Source organism: Xyrauchen texanus, chromosome 41, assembly GCF_025860055.1.
Source record: "Xyrauchen texanus isolate HMW12.3.18 chromosome 41, RBS_HiC_50CHRs, whole genome shotgun sequence".
Lineage (NCBI taxonomy): Eukaryota > Metazoa > Chordata > Actinopteri > Cypriniformes > Catostomidae > Xyrauchen > Xyrauchen texanus.
This window is the reverse complement of record NC_068316.1, coordinates 49990-71508: the sequence shown is the minus strand read 5'-3', so window position 1 is coordinate 71508 and position 21519 is coordinate 49990. Positions and strand designations below refer to the sequence as shown.

Genomic DNA, 21519 nt, shown 5'->3' with positions numbered 1-21519 from the left:
GGAACAGACCACACTCTGATCAGATGCCACAACAGCTGCTCCATCAAAAATTCAACCTGTTGTACCTACAGTAGCAGTGCAGAGAAAAGTCTTCATCTCGTGTTTCAGATGAGCTGGTGCGGTCCATTAGTTTCATAAACTGTATGAAGATGTCACTTAAATAACTTCCTTACTGGCGTACAACATCACTGGGACCCATCATCCAGTCACATGGTTTCTCTTACCACTGCTACGCTGATGACACGCAACTCTACTTGTCTTTCCAGCCCAACGACACCACAGTGACCGTTCGAATCGCTGCCTGTCTGGCAGACATCTCGGCCTGGATGAAGGAACACCACCTTCAACTCAACCCTGCCAAGACCGAACTCCTTGTCTTTCCAGCCAACCCGGCTGTTGAACACAACATCACCGTGCAGCTGGGTCCAACTACAGTTTCAGCCTTCCAAAACGGTCAGAAATCTAGGGGTAACCATTGATGATGAGCTAAATTTCACAGACCACATTTCAAAAACTGCAAGATCTTGTAGATTTACACTCTACAATATCAGGAAGATAAGACCCTTCCTCTCTGTACATGCCACACAACTGCTCGTTCAGTCCCTTGTCATAACTAGACTGGACTACTGTAACGCTCTCATTGCAGGCCTTCCTGCATGTGCTATTAGACCTCTCCAAATGATCCAGAATGCAGCAGCACGCCTGGTCTTTAATGAACCTAAGAGAGCACGTTACACCACTCTTTGTCTCTCTCCACTGGCTGCCGGTTCATGCACGTTTTAAATTCAAGGCCCTGATGCTGGCATATAAAACAGTCACTGGGTCTGCTCCAGCATACCTAAAAACATTTATGCAGAGCTACGCTCCCACCAGAAGCCTGCGGTCGGCTAAGGAACGCCGCCTTGTCGTACCAAAACAAAGAGGCACCAAAACACTTTCCCGGACTTTCAGTTTCATCATACCACGGTGGTGGAATGACCTTCCCAACTCAATCCGGAAGCTAACTCACTCTCTATCTTCAAAAAACGGCTAAAAACACATTTTTTCCAAAAGCACTTAACCGGTCAATAAAAAAAAAAAAATATATATATATATATATATATATATATATATATATATATATTTACATTTCTTGTTGCACTTAAATCTGTTTTGTATACTATTATGATGATAGTGAAACTTTGTAATATGGCACTTTTTGTACCACTGTCTCCCTAAGATGATTCGCTTATGTTCTTCCTCTTTTGTAAGTCGCTTTGGATAAAAGCGTCTGCCAAATGAATAAATGTAAATGTAAATGTAAATGTACAACTCAATAGAGCAGAAGTGAAACTGGTGTGTTCCAGTTCAGATCATTTAACCAATCAAACAGTGAATCTGAGAGTGTGAGAATCACATTTGCATTGTCAGTGTGGAATGATTGTGTTTCTCTCAGAATAGATCAGATCTGTCTCCAGTGACCATGTTCAATCCACAAGAGGATTCATTTAGTTTTACCAGTAAATGCATCTGTTCAACTATTAACATTAAAAAACATATCAAATGTGTAAATCTTCACCAAAAGACTTTCTTGATCAAATACATCTAATTTTCTCTGTTAGCAGACACTTTAAGTAGTACATTTTCTTTGTCACAAATGTTTGTTGATCAGAAACTTCATTATTATTTTTGTGTAATGAAACATGCTTTAATCCTGAAGGAAACTGCTGCATCACTGAAATAACACTCACACACACACACTCTCACACACACACACACACACACACACACACACACTCACGCACACACAGAATGAAGAACATTTAGTTTTTAGTCCCTGCTTCTGACCTTTGACCTCATTCATCATGTTGACCCGTAACAATTTGACCGTTTCATATATTGATGCAGCTCACTCTCATATCTAATTGTGTCATTTGAATCTCCAGAGACCTGTAACATCAGACAAAGACAAAATGTTCGATTGTTCAGATGCAAACTCACAACATAAATAACATCGAACTTAAATAAATAACAATCTAAATGGGGACATACCATAGACACCTATTGTTTTTATATAAGTTTTATATGTATAGCCACACACACACACACACCGTACAGTGAACCAGATGCTGCTAATGAAAAAGTCTTTTATACAAGCTCCATTATCACAGAACTATACGAGTGGTTTGAGGAACCAGATCAGTACATGAATTTGGAGAAACCAGAACCATAGCAGACCTTAAAAAAGGCATTTATCAAGAACCACAGAGGTCAACTAGATGAGAAATTGACACAAGCTGATGCTGTAAACAATGTCTCCACAACGGTGTCCACCACAGATCTCCATTAATACTTTCATCCAGAATCTTTTGCTGCATTATATAAAAGTGTTCATGCAGCTCAGAGCTCAAGTTAATTGATTTCAGTTTACGTGAGATTGATATATTTCCGACTATACAGTAAAACAGAAGATAAGTTGACTTGTGTTGTATTGTAATAAAGTCACTGGAGGAAAAATGATGATGAAAGTCAGTTTCCTGTGGAAGAGATCCCCGTCCATCTGTCCTGAATCAAACAGATGAAGTAGATCAAACTCGCTTCAAGCCAAATGAAGGTGAATCTACAGTTCAGTCCTGTTTTTATTCTATATATGTTCCTTTATCGACTATGTCCTGTTCCTTCTGATTTCAGAATCCACTCTCTTTAAAATATCGGATACAGTAACCAAGCTTGAACAAGAAGTGGGACATTTAAAGCAGGTGGTAGAGCAGCTTTGGACAAATGCACTGACCTTGAAGGACGTAGTAGAAGACAGAACATCCGCGATACTACACGCCAAGGAAGGGGCCGAGTCCGAATGAACCCAAGAGACTTTACCGCGCAACTTCTGATGGAGGCTTTATCGCTAGATGATCTGCCACTTGTTGATCGTGCTCATCGCGCTTTATGAAATCGGCCCGGGATGATGAACCATCACGGGCTTTCGCTCTTTGGCTACACTACACTCACGTAAATGGTAGAAATTTTGCAGAAGGCGCCAAGATGCAGCAAGTCACTTTCAAGGGCAAAGAATCAACATATTCCCGGATTACCCTCCAGCAATTGTAAACGCTGCGCGCTTTTCATACGAGCAAGGGAACTGCTGAGGGACAAACCTGGTGTCAAGTACGGTCTACAGTATCCAGCAAAATTAAGGATCTCATTCAATGGCAAGGAACATTATTTCATGGATCCAGATAAGGCCGTCATGTTCGCGAGAAAACTGCTTTGGATCCGGTGATTGTTTTAAAGATGTCACGCATCTGAGATAGGCCTAAGTGCCAACAATACAACACTTTGAGTGTAATTATTTTGTTATGATAAGTGTAAAATTTCCATAACCACGACCAGTTACGTGATCTGTTCCTTTCTTTCCTTTTGATTTTTCTATATATTCTGAGATGTTCTTCTGAAATTCTCTACTGTGGATCGGTGTTGATTATTGTTTGAAGGTCAACGAATAAGATATTTATGTTAGAAATGACATTTTTCACTCATCACTGTTCTGATTCTAATTTGTTAATTTTCAGTTTACCTTGTCTCGCACGCTGGTTCTAATTGTCGGTCAGATGACGAGGTTGTTATTTAAGTTGGTGGGAGGGACCTGTTTAAGATACTTCAAAGTGTTAATATGTGTGGTGATAACGATATATTAAGTCCCTAATGATGCAGAGTAATGCTGTAACATCAGGTAACAGACAAGGGCTTGTTTTTGCTTCATGGAATGTGAAAGGTCTAAATCACCCTGTTAAAAGTAGTAAAGTACTATCACACTTGAAATCACTCGCTGCAGATGTAATATTTTTGCAGGAAACACACTTAAATCTGGATTCCAAGGATAAGTTGAAATGCAGGTGGATAGGAAATATATATCAGTCCAATTTCTCGGTTAAAGCTCGTGGAGGTAGCTATTCTAATATGAAAAGGTGTGCCATTTAAACTTGAAACCCTAAAAACAGATAAAGAGGGTCGGTGTATTATCTTGTCTGGTGAGATACATTACTTTAGTGAATGTCTACGCTCCGAATTATGACTGACCCAGATTTTTTCAAGAAAGTGTTGGCTCTTATCCCAAATATGTCTCAAACTAATCTCATCATGGGGGGACTTTAATTGTGCCCTAGATGTGTATTTGGACAGGTCATCTTCTAAAAGAGCCCCTCACTCTAATTCAAGGAACTTTTTAAATGCATTTATTAATAACTCTAATTTAGTGGATATATGGAGACTTTTTCACCCCACTGAGAGAGATTATACCTTTCACTCACAAGTTCATAATGTATATACACGCATTGATTACTTTCTGGTAGAAAACTAATTAATTTCCAATGTCTTGAAAAATAAGATCCATGATATACTAATTTCAGATCATGCTCCTGTCACATTTGAACTTCTCCTTAATCTTCACGTCCTGTATGGAGAATGGATCCTCGATTTGCCAATGATCCTAAATTTTACAAGTTCATGCTTACACAATTGGAAATATTTTTGGAGAAAAATGACACCCCTGAAGTTTCACCAGGACTACTTTGGGATACACTGAAAGCCTTTTTAAGAGGATGTGTTATCTCATATCAGGGGTCCAGAAATAAACTGCATAAAGCAAAACTTTTAGAGTTAGGGAAACAAATTCATCAATTAGATAAGGAAAATGCACAAAATCCCTCATTAAAAACTTACAAATAAATTCTACAGTTAAGATATGAGTACAATAATATAGTTTCAGATAAATTAAGTAAATCATTCCTCTTCATTAAACAGAAATGTTTTGAATTCGGAGAAAAGCCACATAAATTGCTTGCGAGGCAGTTACGTAAATTAGAAAGTGATAAGATCAAGACAAAGCATGGAGCACAATGTATTTCATCCAAGGATATAAACAACTGCTTTATGGAATTCTATTCAATTCTATACTCCTCAGACCCCTGTATTGACTTACAGGCTATGGATAAGTTTCTAAATAAATGTAACCTTCCCTCTCTTACTCAGGATGAGCGTGATTCCCTTAATAAGGATATATCTTTAGGAGAGTTAAAAGGCACAATAGATTCCTTAAAGAGTGGTAAAACTCCAGGCCCAGATGGCTTGCCCTCTGAATTATATATAATGTTGTGATTCCCTCTCCCTTACCTGCTCAGAACATTTGAGGAGGCATCAGTAAATGGACTGCCACTGAGATTCAATGAAGCAATCATAACTGTTCTCCCAAAAAAGGTAAAAATACAGAGGAGGTTGAAGGATACAGACCGATTTCTCTTCTTAATGTCGATCAGAAAATACTGTCAAAAACACTCGCAAATAGACTTGGTAGATTAATCAGTGGTCTAATTCATCCCGATCAGAACGGTTTTATTCCAGGCAGAAATGTCTCACAAAAGACTAGGCGTCTTTTTAATATAATGCACCACCCCAAAACTATTCAAGACAATCTGGTGATAATCTCACTCGATGCTGAGAAAGCCTTTGACCGAGTCGAATGGCACTATCTTTACGCAGTGTTAGAAAAATTTGATATAGGTGATACATTTATAGATTGGATTAAGATTTTGTATAAAAGTCCTACAGCACAGGTATTAACCAATAATACTTTGTCTGGTCCCTTTAATCTTCAAAGAGGGACCAGGCAAGGTTGTCCCCTTTCTCCTGTTTTATTGGTGTTGACTGTGGAACCTCTTGCTCAATCCATTCGTTCTGACCCTTCTATTCACGGCTTTAACACCTTAAATGCAGCCAATAAAATATCTTTATATGTAGATGATATTCTGCTATATATTACCAAACCCCATGTGTGTGTGCCGGTTATTCTGGACACTATAAATGTTTTCGGAGTTTTTCGGGTTTAAAATTAACCTAAATAAAAGTGAGCTTATGCCTATTGGACTAAAAAGATTTGTCTGCGATACAATCTTCTCCATTTAAAGTTTCGATGGAAAAATTTACTTATCTTGGAATTGTTGTTACCATTAAATATTCCTCGCTCTTAAAGGCCAACTTTACCCCAGGGTTTCCGCAGCACTTTGAAACTAAGGCGCGCCTAAGCAACACACACCTGCCGCCTTAACTACGTCGTCAAAAAAATATATATGAGCTGATATTCACGTGTTACTCTGTCCTGTTTTCTCCCTTTCCATCTTTAATATGTGATAAGCCTTCGTGTTCGCTTCAGTCTTGTTATCAGCGCGTTCTTCCGCAGTGGCACTGAGCGTGTGTGTGTGTGTGTGTTCATCTGAGCCTCATTGGTCTGTCACTGCTCATCAATGTCAGAATATTTGAGATGACCAATCAAATCAAAGTAGGCGGCTTTATGTTCACAGCTGAATTTTAGCAGAGCGACTCGACGCGCTTCAGTTTACGGTCGGTCAAGTGCGAGATAAGATGTAAGTTGCTAAACTAAACATTTGCTATTTGACTGTTTTTTAGGTCATAAATGTTAAACGAATCACAAAAAATAATCAGGCAAATTAATAAACTTTTGTCTATTTTCGCCATTTTGAACTGAAAATAGACCACTATGTGACGTGACTGATGTAATGTAGCCTAATAATTAATTTACTGTCATTGTGAGGGAACAAGACACATTAACAAGGGTACCACGAGGATCTTAAAAGCATTGAAAAATAATCTCAAATTAAGGCCTTAAAAGCCTTGGATTTCGTTACAAAGGTATTATCTATTTTTTGCCTTTACTAGGATTAAGTTCATACCATAACAAAATTAACTGTTACTAATGCAGGCTAATTAAAAATTCATGCAACGTTGAGTGCATCCCGCTCCACGTCATAGCAGAAAGCGAAAGCGCATGCACTGCTACTATGGTTACTAGGCAAGTGAATTGCAGAACAAGATAGTAGCCAAGCGTAGTTTGTCGCTCTGAAGTGGGAACGCTTCAGTTTAATGCCAGAATTCAATAATTTAAACCCCAAATCAGAGCTTTTCTGTTAAAAGAACATGTTTTCTACCCGGTCTTTTCAATAGTATCTGGCAATCATGCGCTACGCTCTCTAACGCAAGAAGCTGGATGATCTGAAAACACAGACGAGCTGGAGTTCAGCAATCTTCATTTGAGATTGTCAACTTAAATTGAAGTGTCATTCAGTCGGCCTGTGTTCTGTCACGAGCGCTTGCGCTGTTTGTGCTGAACAAAATGCAGGCTGATATCCCAGCAGTGTTTTTAATGTTGATGCAATGTTTCCGAATATCCACACGATTTCAAATGTGACATTGATTTTTTACAACAGTTAAAAAACAAAAGGGTAACATTAAGTGATTTACTACATTTAAAACAGTATAGTCAGGCTTATTGCTCTATTTTGCAATGAAATCTGTGGCTTTGAACGAATCGTGAGATTCAATGAATGACTCGATGACTCACACATAAAGACAATGAGTTACCGCCACCTACTGGCGATTTTAATATACTTTTACATAATATTTTTTATTATATAAAAGTATATTATTTATATATATTTATATTTATATAATACTTTTATTAATATTAAACGATTTTAACATTGCCTATTTATTGAACATTGTTTTATTTAAGGCATTATTTATTTTTTTAAAGGTATTACAAAGGTAAAAAATGAAATGAGCGAGCTTCAAGGAAAATTGATTAAAGGGAGCAAATATTGTCCCTTAATGGAAAAGGTGTGACTGCAGTCTAAGTGGAAGAGGGGTACGGAACTCTAAAAAATTGGAGAACCACGGAACTAAGGAAAAGGGATATGTAGAATTGCACAAGTGCCAAATACACCCTCGCCTTAACTAACACATTTTCTGCGGGAAACCCTGTAACCCTTTAATTTCCAAATTGCAAGCGAATATTCAATTCTGGAGAGCACTTCCGATTTCTCTGTTTGGCAGTATAAACGCAATTAAAATTATATTTTTACCACAGATATTATATCTTTTCCAGAATGTTCCAATCTTTCTGCCTAAATCCTTCTTTAGACAGTTGGATTCAACAGAATTAAGAAGGCACATCTCTGTAAACCTAAACAAGAGGGAGGTCTGGCACTCCCACACTTTCGTCTTTATTACTGGGCTTCTCATCAGACAAATTTCAATGTGGTTGGATGATCATAGTGCTCCTCCAGATTGGCTCCAAATAATTTGTGATCAGTGTTATCCCTATAATCCGGAGCAGTGATTCTCTCTGCTGTAACTCTGAATCCTTCTATCTTTAATAGTAATATAATAATTGGAAATATACGTTGGATCTGGAAACAGATAAAAGAACATTTCAAGATAAAGTCCCTTTCATTTCTAACTCCTATTAATAGGAATCCATCATTTACGCCATCAATATTAGATGGGACCTTTATGCAATGGGAAGAATTGGGTATACGTACTATAGGAGATCTTTTCTTTGATGGGGTTCTGGCATCTTTTAGTCAACTGCAACAGAAATTTTAATTTCCACAGAGTCATTTTTTTAGATTTCTGCAGATTAGGAATTATATACGTGCTCATACATCTTCATTGGATACTACATCACCCTCAATTATTGATAAATGTCTTGATCAGTGTAAAGGAAGTAAAAAGTCATTATTGATTATATAAAACTTGCTGCAGTCCTTTAACTCTCCCTCTACAAGATTTCTTAAGGAGGACTGGGAGAAAGAACTAGGAGTTTAAAAGATATTAATGAACATTCTATTCCAGACACTGCCTTATTCAGTTTAAGGTCATTCACAGACTGCATTATTCAAAAAAGAAACTGCATAGAATTTTCCAAAGTGTTTAGCCTCTTTGTGACAAATGTAGTTCAGTAGATGCTGATTTAGCCCATAGTTTTGTTTTTTGTTTCAAGATACAGAGTTATTGGAATGGAATTTTTGATGTGCTTTCAGAAATGTTTAGGGTGCAAATGCAGCCGGACCCGGCACTCATCATTCTGGGACTTTCTGAACATATGGATCCATTGTCAGGAGCACAGCACAAACTGCTTGCATCTAGTTTAATTACAGCCAAGAAGTTACTCCTGTTGTTCTGGAAGAAAAAGGAGGCTCCTACTGTCAAGTTATGGCTTGGAGAGATGTCTTCTACTTTACATTTGGAACAAATTAGATACTGTTTGAAGGGAAAATTTGAGTTTTCAAAAAGTGTTTCTCCCCTTTTGCTGTTCTTTTTCCTTTCTCCCCACTTTTTCAATATCACACTCATTCCTTCAACACACAAGAACACACAGCATCATTTCACATCCACACACAAACTCTCCTTTTTCTATTCTGGAGAGTCACAAACTGAGAGTTTTTAAAAGCCTCACAGTAACCTGCAACACCTGTGCTCACTAATTATCTCCCCACACACCAAATTAACCCGTTAGTGAATTAGTGAAATCCCCAAAACCAACAGGAGGGGAGAAAGAGTGAGAAAATGTCTTCTAACACAAAACATTACATTATTGTCCATTGCATGTTTTTACACTCAACATTTTATGGTGTTGCAGACGACTTGGATCTTGGGATTTTCCCACTTCCGACTTGAATAATGCTGCCTTCAAGTGGACCTGGGAAGCTCGCTCATTCCTCTGAGTTGGGCATCCGTTAGTACGACATGACACGCATTAAAGTGGGAAACTAAATTAGAAGCTGAACTCAACAAATACACAATGAACGGCGGCAAAAGCTTGTTTTCTGTTGTACTGGTGAATAAACATCACTCATACACAACTTGTTGATAATGAATGATATCTAACAAATAATTTGTTAATTTGCTTAAAACAAACCACAAATGGTGAGTCACTAGTTCACTGTCATATACAACTAAATAATATTTTGTAATAAAGTGCAGAAGTTGAAATAATTTAGCAAAATCATTAATTTCCATCATCTTTCCTGTCGACACGCCCCTTCCAAAGTCACAACTCGGCAATTCAGGCATAATCTAGAATTCCGAGTTTCCCACTCGTAAGTACGACATCGCTGGTCATTCATGTGCTCGGAACTAAATAATTACGATACTTCCGATTCCACTTTGGCACAGTTTCGACTTGTGAACTCGGGGAAAAATGTATCAACACCGACGTCAGCAAGTAGCGTCATTTGACGTCATTTCCAAGATGGCGCGACCTCCAAGCATAATCCGGAGCGGGTTTAACAATAAAACAAACTTTTGAGTATTTTAACTGCAGGAAATGTCTGTATATGCAATATACAATAAATATACAAGAGGGTGCTAAGAAGAATGCTAGCTAGCATCTGGAAGACTGTGCATGTGTTTATGAATTTGGCATGTGTTCATGTGACCGTGACGTGTGATTGACCGAAACGAGGTCAGAAGTGAGAAACTTCAACTCAGATGTTCAGCATTCATTTCTCACATTAGATTGATTGATCAGGTCTGGACTCCACTGCACATCTGAGTGATGTCACTTCCTGATGCACTTCTTCTGATCTGAAAGTGGGAGCCTGAAACCTGCAAATTTCCAAGTGATAATGAAGTTTTCTTCATTTCACAACATCAGTAAAATGTTAAGCAGATGAAATTGACACATAAATTTGTCCTGATTCCTCTGTTTATTTCACTGAACCATCGGTCACTATGATATATCTTAATACTTTTATCCCTACGGTTGTTGTATTCACATGTTACAATGGCTGCTTCTGGAAGATAAGGCATCTTCCTCTGCCCAGTCAGTCAAGAGTCACTTTCATACATACAACCTCTGGAATATGAATGACATTTCTCGTTTAGAGGTCATGTGTGAATAGGACACATTGGGAATTAGCAGTTATTCAGCTCTGGCAATTTCCCAGATTGAGAAGTTTAAACATCACCGGAAAGATAACGTTTTCTGCTATATGTGAACAAAACAGTAATAGTAGTTTTTGTTTTTTTATTAAACGTGCAAGGGCATCTAAGCATTTTCACTAGTAGACTACAAACTTGTTAAATGAGAGACGGACATCTCTGGCTTCACATGTTCGATAAAGAGTCGCTTCACACAATCCTATAAAGCAAAGATCATTAAGTTCATATCAAACAGTTCTTCTTGCAGCCGCTGGACAGTCGTGTTCATCTCTTCTTTCAGAGCGGCTTCAGCCTGTTTTTTCTGAGCAGTCGTGTCACTCGTTTCTGTCACGATCCCTTGTTGTCTGCCCGTGTTTTCTGTTTCACTCAGCACGTCACACTCCATGTCACGTTCCTTGTGATCCGGCCCGTGTTTTCACCAGTCGTTGTCTAAGAAAACTACACTTCCCATCTTTCCTTGCCCTCACCACCTGCCAGCACTCACTCATTGTTTTCACCTGCTTATCGTTTAGTTCCATCACCTCGTGTATTTAAACCCTGTTTGATTTCCTTTCCCTTGTCGATCGTTCAATGTTCACGTTTCATGTTGTTGCTTCCCTGGCCGTTGTCGGCTGTGTCATTCGTGTTTGTGTCAACCCATGTTCACCGGGTATTAGTTTAGTTTAGTTTCGTTTCTCCCATCGTGGACTTTTCTTTGTTCCAGAGTCTGTTTATTTTTGTCCTTTACAATAAAACCGCGTTTGGATCCGCACCTCTCGGCTGTCTTGTCCTGCTTCCACACCAGTCGTAACAGTTTCTCTCAGACATGATGTTTCTTTTTCCATTCGGCCACCAGCTGATTTTTATTCTGCATTCTACCGAAAGGAGAGTGTTTGTGCCGTTTAAAATCAGGTAGAACAGACCAAGAATAAAATAAAATGTAAAGAATTGAAAACAAAATAAAATTGACTCAAGCTGTGTCCCAAATGACACACTATGCACTTACAAAATGTAGTATGCTCTCAGCCGTGTAGTGTATCAGTTTTTAAAGTGCAGAATCGTCCTAATTGGAACATTTAAAGTTTTTTCACTCCACAGAAGCGTTCGCCATTTAACAGCTGACGGAAGTGATGTTTCAAACTCAAGCGTTGTGTTGCCGCTAGATTTACTGAACTATCCACCCTCAGTTCAACACTTATACCTCAATAATATACAGTAGCGCTTCTAGCTTGTTTGGTGCCCTTACGAAACCCGCTTCAACACTGGGGTTGGGGGCTGTTGGGTGTTGGGGGGGTTGCCACCACCTCTTGGTTTCAAAACTCTCTTCTATTGACAAATTCATCCAGATCTGACAAGAGCCCTTAAAGTGATAGTTGTGAAATGTATTTTAACAATCTAAACGTTTGTTTTATTCAGTTTTCCCACTAATCACTAGAATGGTCATAACATATAAACAATAGATTATATTTCTAATCTGTCTGCTGCTCTATATTGCCCACAAAATTATGTTTATTTCACACACTCTATGTTTTCCTCTAGCTTGTAATTAAAATGGAGTTGTCTGATGAAGTATGGAGGCCGGAGAAGATTTGTGTGAAATCTTATTGATAAAGGATAATTAGCCTTAAATAATCATACATATATGTATATCATGTGTGTGATGTGATATGAATATGAATATAATATGAATTTGGATATGAATACCATATTCTGGCACAGAATTGCATTTTTTGAATTTTGGACTCAGGCTGGAAAGGGTTAATTCACCACAAATATTCAAGCAGATGATGCAATTTGAAAACTCATTTTATTTAAAATAGAAACTTTTCTCAATTGTTCTCAGACTTTTGGACTCCACTGTACAACTGTAAGTAAAACCTCTAAATATATTGTTACATTTACTCACTATATTATATGTACTATATGTTTGACTTCCCTAATTTGACTTCATGATCTTGTTTCATAATGTCTCTGCAGGTGTTTTCATGCTTCATTGAGTGAAGATTATTTATAAAATGTGAGAGAAAGTCCTGATCTAACTAATGACACAAATAATATCAATAAATCAACTTTTAAACAAAGACAGGAAACTTCAATAATGTAATATTTTATTAGTTTATTGAATTTTGACAAGAGAAATCTGAAAGACAAAAGCACACATATACTTGTGTGAATAGAAGTCACTGTTAGTCTCCATGTGAGACATGAGTGAGAAGAGCAGAAGAGAATCCAGAGGATCTACTCAGAACACTGATCTCTCCTCACTTCTCCAGTGACTGACAGCTGCTCTTTCTGTTTGGCCTCACAGCTCACTGTGACCGCCTTCATCCACTCGGTCCTGAGAGAGAGTCAGACTGCTGCTCCAGCTGTACAGACCGCCCTTCTCCAGGACCCCAGCACTGCTCTTCTCAGACCTGCTGCTCCCGTCCACCTTCCAGCTCAGGCTCCAGTCTGAGGGGAAGCCCTTGTTGGCCACACACATCAGTGTTGCTGTGTTCTTTGTGGAAATCTCTTCACTGGAGGGCTGCAGGACGCTCACTTTAGGACGAGTGATGCCTGACAAATACACAATAGACAACTTCAAAAGAAGAAAAGATTTCTTTCTCCAGATTGAAACGAAATCAATTACATTAGTCAATTATAGATTTTGAAGATCTTTAAAGATATCATTGAAAACTTTCAACATTAAACTGCAAGTTTGTTTCTTCATGTTGATCTGTTCAATCATATAAAGAACAATTTATTTCCCCAAAGACTCTGAATGACCAAAATGATGAAATGATGAATAAAGTTCACATATCTTTATATGTTTGCAGTTTGACTTACACAAAAGTTCAAGAATATTTTCCTTCATAAATTTCTCTTTCTACATTAAGAAATAACTATGAAAAGACATTGCCCAACCTCAAGAGAATAGAAAAGAAAATTCTGTACAATGATGAACTTTTAACAGTTAATTTGGTGAAAGAATTCCTCCAGTAAAACTTTATATGTTACATATTACATTAAGAAACATTTCATATTGAAGGAGCATTTTTATGAACTCTTGATAATGTTCGTCATTTAAACACAGAGTCATTTAACATCTCCAAAAACTGAATAACATCTCACTTCTGTACCAGCAACAAATTCACATGTGCTGACAAAGTGTCAATTAAGTGTCTTTAAAGTTCACCTTCATTTCTTGAAAAACAGCCAAATTATTCAATCTGTCTAATCAGATATTATTAATAAATAATGAAATATAAATCAAAAAAGTGAGAGAAATCACTGAACTCATATGTGTGTCAATTCAACATAAAACTGACACATTCCACATTATAAAAACACATAAAACATTAAAATGATGATTTGATGATTTACTTACTGCCAACATCCAGTCTGGTGCCGCTGCCGAAAGTCGACCACAGTGATACAAACTAATAGAACAGCTGCACAAAAACCTCTGAGCGCTTCACTAACTGCACTTTAAACACATGATCACAAACACATCTTTACACAACACACATTCAAACATGATTCATTTCATATTGTCATCAACTACTGTTTCAAAAATACAATAAAAACATACATATTACATTCATAATTATATACAACATGTTTATTACAATGTAATAACTCCTCTATAACACATTTGATTTAGTTTGATCTACTGAATACTCATGAGATTTCCACAATGAACAAAAATCATTAGAATTTCAACCAATTGTAATTAATAACTAAAAGATAAAGATTGAAATGTATGAATGTAATTTGACATGTAATTGTTTCTTATTTCTGCTGTTCTCCTGTAACGCTCACATTTTCTGCTGAGAGGAAACAGTTTTGAATGTCCCGCCCTCTGATTAAAGCACAATATCAGACTGTCTGTTAGTCAGGACTGTCAAACCAACATCACTGTTCCTTCAGTTCTCACTCATTCACAGTAAAGATGACAGCACACGCTCTCATTATCTGCTCTCTACTGCTTTTCATTGCTGGTGAGAATCTGTTTCAGTGCATTTCACTAATATAAACTCAATTCAATTGTGTAAAGTTTTTATTATTATTTCAACTGTGAAAAATCTCTTGTGAAATAATATTTGATTTGATTTTGTGTTTCAGAGTGTAATGGACAGTACACGGTCACTCAGAGTCCCTCAATAACAGCTCAACCAGGACAACAAGTTCAAATAAACTGTAAAACCAGCAGTGGAGTGTATAATGGTAATTATTTAGCCTGGTACTTACAGAAACCTGGAGAAGCTCCTAAACTCCTCATATATGCTGCAACAAACCGCAACACTGGAACTCCATCTAGATTCAGTGGCAGTGGATCTAATAGTGATTTCACTCTGACCATCAGTGGAGTCCAGACTGAAGATGAAGGACATTATTACTGTCAGAGTTTACACATCAGTAGTAGTTATGTGTTCACACAGTGATAAAGAGTCGTACAAAAACCTCCTTCAGTGAAAGAGGAACTACTGATACAGAAACAGTTTCTCTGAATGTTTCATTATAAATTGACATGGACACAAAGTTTTAGATTTTGATATTTCACACTCAACACTACATATGAAACTGGAGGACACATTTTATTATAAAGGTCAATTCAGTCATTTTTGGTTGATGTTTTACTGGCTGATATGACACTAGTCTTAAACTTTACTGACACCTATCCATGTGAATACAGCATCATGCAAACATAAAACATTTGTTTTCACAGATGTCATATTTGAATGTAATTCATCACTTTAAACATTTGACTTGTTTCACCCCCTCAATTGGACAGACTCATATAAAGTGAGAGGTGATGTCACATACATGTTGATCAGGTATTCAAATAGATTCATCTAGTGCTGGAGTCTCTTGTTTGATGGAGTGTGTGTGTTGATAAAGTGATTTTTCACGAGTGTTTTTAAGACAAGACTTGAGGAGAGTCGAGAGCACAGATATCAAAACTAACTCTAATAGAGAGACAATTCTTCTTCAAGACACTCGACTCCTCATTTCTGAAAATGGAAAAACACATCCAACAGAATAAAGAAGAGTCTCCCTCCCTCTTTCTTTCTATTCTTCTTCTTTTTAACACACAATCACACACTTTCCTTCAATACACTCAGTCACACAGCACAATTTCACTCAATGTCAAAGAACTACAATTCAGTTCACAGTCAAACACTTCTTCCTCTCTCCATGGAAAGACACAAACTGAAGTCTCTCAGTAATCTGTATCATCTGCCTCCACTAATTAAAGGGTAACTAAACCCCTGCTCAGAGTCTGACTCCACCCACTAGCAATATTTGAAAAATGCTGGAAAAGTGGGCAGACACCAGCGGGGATAGAGGGGACGAAACGAGGGCTGGGCTGAGCGGGGGGGGGGGGCTCTTTCCTCTCTCCATGGAAAGACACAAACTGAAGTCTCTCAGTAATCTGTATCATCTGCCTCCACTAATTAACCTCATAATGAAGCTCATTAGTGGCTTGAACATCTCAAACAACACCAGCAGAGAGAGACAAAGTAAAGTAGTATTGATGTTGAATAGTTGGGTTGTATTAGTTGTTTTGATGTTTTTTTATGTTGTTTAGTCAGAAAAAGAATATGCTGGGTTCACACATTTTGACTACAGTGTTGTTTTGAGCAGTAATGAGTTTGTAGAAAATGTATTTAACCCCCTGGGGTCGACGGATGCGCCGGCGCGTCCTGCTGGATTTTTTCGTCATTACAGCTGAAACAACTTAAAATACTCTGTCATTTTTGGGCATACAGATAAGTGTAAGACATCATTAGAGACTATAAAGTGTCTACTTTTATTTGTGTACACTCACAATAACAACAAAATCTTGTGCTTTTGTAAAATAAAGAAAATAAAAAGCGTGAGCTTTCAGCAGTCTCTGAGTGAGCATATATCTGAAACACGTCACAAAAATGAACTGAAACTCCACGAATACTTATCACACAAACATGAAATATATGTCTAAAGAAAGCTTAAAATGTCAACTTTTAAATACAATAATTCAAATTTAAAACAAATATTCTCCTGCAATGTAATCTGTATGAAACAAAGTGATGTACACTTTTTACTGGTTCATCTAATTATCTCTAATGTGATCCCACCCACCAGCAGAACGCGCTATTCATACGCTAATGTGCTGAGACGATCAATGCAAATGGTGAACGCCCCCGACAGTGAGGTTTGATGTAAACACAATTCATTCACCTTTCTTTGCGTTTGTAACGATACACAGGTGAGGAAACTCCTGGATAGTAAAGAAGATTTAACATTTTTCTCAGAAGAAGAGCGGGACTCTGATGAACGTTTGTATTTTGAAGAGAGACTTGATCCAGTCGAGGATACAATTTCGGACGAGTAAGTCATTAGTTTTCATTAGTTGACATGCTATTTTATATAAACATGTACATATTTTACTAGTGGGACTGTTTCCAGACTTGCCAGCCAGGATTCAGAGTATTGAAATTTGAAATATGTCTGTATAAGCAAGTTTTAGTTGCATTTAAATGCTGTTTTGGCTAAAGCAGGTATTTAAATTGTATGCTGTATGATATAAATATGATATGTAATATGATATAAAAATAATATGAATGTTTAGATTATATTTTAACTAGTGTTTATGCTGCCTGCTTGCAAATATATGTTCAGGTTAAATGAGTAAAATGCACTTTAAATATGCCCACATTAGAAAATCAGAAAATAATATTATAATGATTTCTGAAGGATCATGTGACACTGAAGACTGCAGTAATGATGCTGCAAATTCAGCTTTGATCACAAATTGCATTTTACAATATATTCAAATAGAAAACTATTCTTTTAAATTGTAAAAAGAGTTCACACAATGCTTTTACTGTATTTTGGATCAAATAAATGCAGTCTTGGTGAGCAGAAGAGACTTCTTTTAACGGTAGTGTAGGTCTAAAATTAAGTAAAGTCTTTATGTAAAGAAAATATATAGTCAGATTACTTCTTTTAACTTAAAACTTGATTTTGATCATTAAGTCTCCTCACATTCATTCTCTTTCTGTCACATTCCTCATTGATAGGCCCAGAGGAGTGGTCTTTGTCTCCTCAGGTGTGAAAGGCAATCAATATTCATGATCATTCACGCCTCCTCGCATATGACCTTTCTAACACTAAAAGTGTCTTACAAAAGTTAAATTACAATATTGTTTTGTATGAATGAGTGATCATGATGGTTTCACATCATTTTGTAGCAAAAACTCTAGACTACAAGATCCAGTTCTCAAAAGTCTTGTGGACAAATGTTTAGTATGTGTTATATGGCCTTATTTCAATGACTTTGAAGTAATCACTTTTCTTTGCATGATACATTGACTGCATTTATACGATAGCCTTTGTCAGTGTTAGCTAGCTAGCCAGCTTCATCAATAGCTGTTTGCTAAATTTGGTGGATGATGACAGAAGCTGTTTATAAAATAGACTGTACATTATAAATATGTTGACACAATTCAGTATTAATGTGATTTCATCACAACTGTCATTTTGATATATCGATGTGCTTGTTTTATAATAATAGATTGCAGTGGCGAATTCTCAGGACTAGAAAAGCCTTCTCTGCTGGCCGAACATGCCAAATAAATACATATTTTTCATCCTTTCATTCTCAATCACCTTTTTGCCTATGTATTTTTAATCACTTTCCAATTGTAATTAATCTATAAACAAATAGAGAAAAACAAAAAATGAATCCCATCAGAATTTATTAATTGATGCTTACAAGCAAAGTGTGACAACTGTTTCACAATCACATTCCCGAAGCCGAAGCAGCGCGTGAGTTTGAGCTCCACCCCCTCAGACTTTCTACAGAATCCCTCAACAGTGTAAATGAATGAGCAACTAAAGTCAGATTCATCAGCCAATCAGATTGATTTATTTGTTCTTGTGGGTGTGATCTTTAGGATATGTCCCGGTCGAGGCCTTCTAGCTGGTCTTGAGTGACACAATCACACTTTAAGTGATGTACATATTTCAAGAGTGAAAAGCACAAGATCAAGCTGTCTGACGAGTCGGCTGTCATCACTGCTGCTATTGCCGTTGAGAAAGAGATCCTTGTGGATTTAAAAACACGAGATGTTCTGCATGACCGTGTGATTGCTTAATTTATTAAACAGGAAAGGAGAGCTGATTTTCACAGAGTAAATTGGTAAGTGCTTTTTGCCTTCATATAGCAACATCAGGAGTTTTCTAAGTGTAAATTAGGCTGCTTGAGATTTCAGTGTCGGATCAAGTTTTGAAAAGTAGTGATTTCACAAAGTCGGATTTTACAACTTCCTCTAGGGAAAGTGCAATGGATGCAGAATGAAGTCAGAATTACAACTTGTAGGCTGCAAGGGAATTGCGGATCAATATAACTCAGAGGTGATTGAATTACAGTAAAGTAGAACCAAAATAGAGATTACAGTATTTTACCAATTCTGGACAGAATATTATCCCGTTGCCAACGGTAATATTATCACAAAGTTATGATTACTGATTATGAGTAAGGTAACAAAATCGACAGTTTCAGGCAGTAACTTGTAAGCACACGGCACAAGACACGTGTATGTACAATTAAACTGGACTTTATTGAACTACTCATATACACAAACTAATCTAACGCGAACACGCACACACATTCATTCATACAGTGGCAGGAAAATTGTGATATTAACGGAGGATGAATGGAGTCACAAATGTCTAGCGTTAGACATTATTTCTTAGACCACAACCTGAGAGAATCATCATACTAACAATTCAACCTTAGTTCATTTGCTTAATAAGATTTGCACCAGTTCAGCAAGAGTTAGGAGACTGTGGTACTTGACTGTGGCTCCTGTGAGTTTTCTGGATTTTGGATGGAATCTCGGCAGCGCTGATTGGCTGGTGGTCGGTTGGTGTTGCATTCTCAGGAAAACCACTCTGCGGTGAATGGATGGTTGGCTTTGCAGGGTGGAGCCTCGTTTTCCGGTTGCCAAAGTTTTGGCAAGTTTTCTCCGGGTCTCGAGGAACTGTTGGAAGCAGGAGTTCTTCTTCATCGAGGTTTAATGAAGGCTCAGATGGAAGAGTTGATGAGTCTTGGAATGAGCTCTTGGTGGTCAAAGAGTGTGCAAGCAGAAGCAAAACAAAAGTTAAAGCAAAAGTAAAAAGCAACTTGGACTGACTGTCATTGTTTTTAAACATGTCGACCTGGTCCATCCCCACGAGGGTTTCTCCCAATCAGATATTGTCTTGGGATGGTCCTACACCTCATTCTCCTGTTCGTGCATGTAATTAGCATAATATCTACATAATCGCATGCACCAAAAAAGATACCAAATAACATATACTTCCAATAATTGAGGTAGAAGTTAGTAAGAATATAGCTTTAATAAAGGTTTAACACAGAGAAAGGACTCCACAGGTTACATAAAACATACATGATACATAAGATATCTATGGCAACTACTGGTGATTAATACAGCTTATTGGTAGCAATTCAAACCCAGGAGAGGGGAATCCATTCAGTCTATGCTGAGCTAAGAGAGAATGTCTCTGGAATGCGCAGCTGGGAAGAGGAGGTGTCCCGGGGAGTAACGAAATGTTACTGTTTAATGTCTATGTTGATTTCGGGCCGTGGAACTGTCTTCACAATTGTCTGTTTCCTGATATATTTGCAGATTTATGCCTTAACGTCACAAGGCGTTACTTGGCCATTTGGCCTTACAGAGGGTTTGAGTTAGTGGAATAAAGAAGGGCCTTCTTTATTGGTCAGCTCTGTCATTACAAGATTACAGTGAGATTAAGCAGGCCTGGGAGAGACCGTCTCCTGCAGCAATATAGGCAGCATAGATTTGTTTTATGACTCTCTAATGGCTCGGTGGGGAATCTCTCTGATCTGTGGAATGTGGTGTTCAGTTCATTTGATGTACTTACTGCTTTTCACTCTGACCATCAGTGGAGTCCAGACTGAAGATGCAGGACATTATTACTGTCAGAGTTTTCACTATCCTCAAAGCATTCATGTGTTCACACAGTGATAAAGAGTCGTACAAAAACCTCCTTCAGTGAAAGAGGAACTACTGATACAGAAACAGTTTCTCTGAATGTTTCATTATAAATTGACATGGACACAAAGTTTGACATTTTTTTTATTTCACACTCAACACTACATATGAAACTGGACGACACATTTTATTATAAAGGTAAATATTTGAAGGAAAGTGTGTGATTGTGTGACATCAACGTGCCGAAAATATACATCTATTTACATGTATTAATAGATAAGAAGTTATTAAATGACTCACAGTAAAATATTGTTTAACGGTTCAGTATGTAATAATTCTCATGTAATTATTATTTTTTTTTTTTGCCAATGTGTGAACAAGTTGTAACGGAACTTAAAAAAGTATCCCTTCCCGGAATTCCTAGGTTGCCTATTAAAGACTGTAGACTGTTTTTCATGCAAAGGGAACAGGTCGCTGCTGCAGTTCACTTAATGGCCACAGGTGTCATTAATAACAAGTGTTTCTGAATCTTACATACTGAACCTTTAAGTAGAAAACAATCAAGGTTATGATTGATTTATAAGTGTGAATTCCACTGGGTCAAAACTGACATGCTAATACAAAAAGATTTTCAGATTCTGAATGTAATATGAGGATTAAAGAAAACACTAAATCCACACTTCACAAAATTGTTAGAGCAAGTTTTTACTAAGGAAATGTTAAGATAAGAGTAAGGCAGCGTTGGCCTTGTTGCTATGGATGGCGTCACATTTTATGAAAT

At 37.4% G+C, this 21519-nt stretch overlaps 1 pseudogene and 3 gene segments (V, D, J or C); 1 reads left to right on the top strand and 3 right to left on the bottom strand.

Annotated features, from left to right (window-relative positions):
- The window catches only part of LOC127634596 (immunoglobulin kappa constant-like), an 82302-nt gene that overhangs the window by 30124 nt on the left and 30659 nt on the right, over positions 1–21519 (bottom strand).
- LOC127634599 (immunoglobulin kappa constant-like) overlaps positions 1–21519 on the bottom strand; it is a 49247-nt gene that overhangs the window by 4758 nt on the left and 22970 nt on the right.
- LOC127634074 (Ig lambda chain C region-like) lies at positions 12859–13606 on the bottom strand (annotated as a pseudogene).
- LOC127634594 (immunoglobulin kappa variable 3-11-like) lies at positions 14656–15242 on the top strand. The segment is given in 2 exon segments: positions 14656–14732; positions 14857–15242. Coding segments are annotated over 2 exon segments (369 nt in total).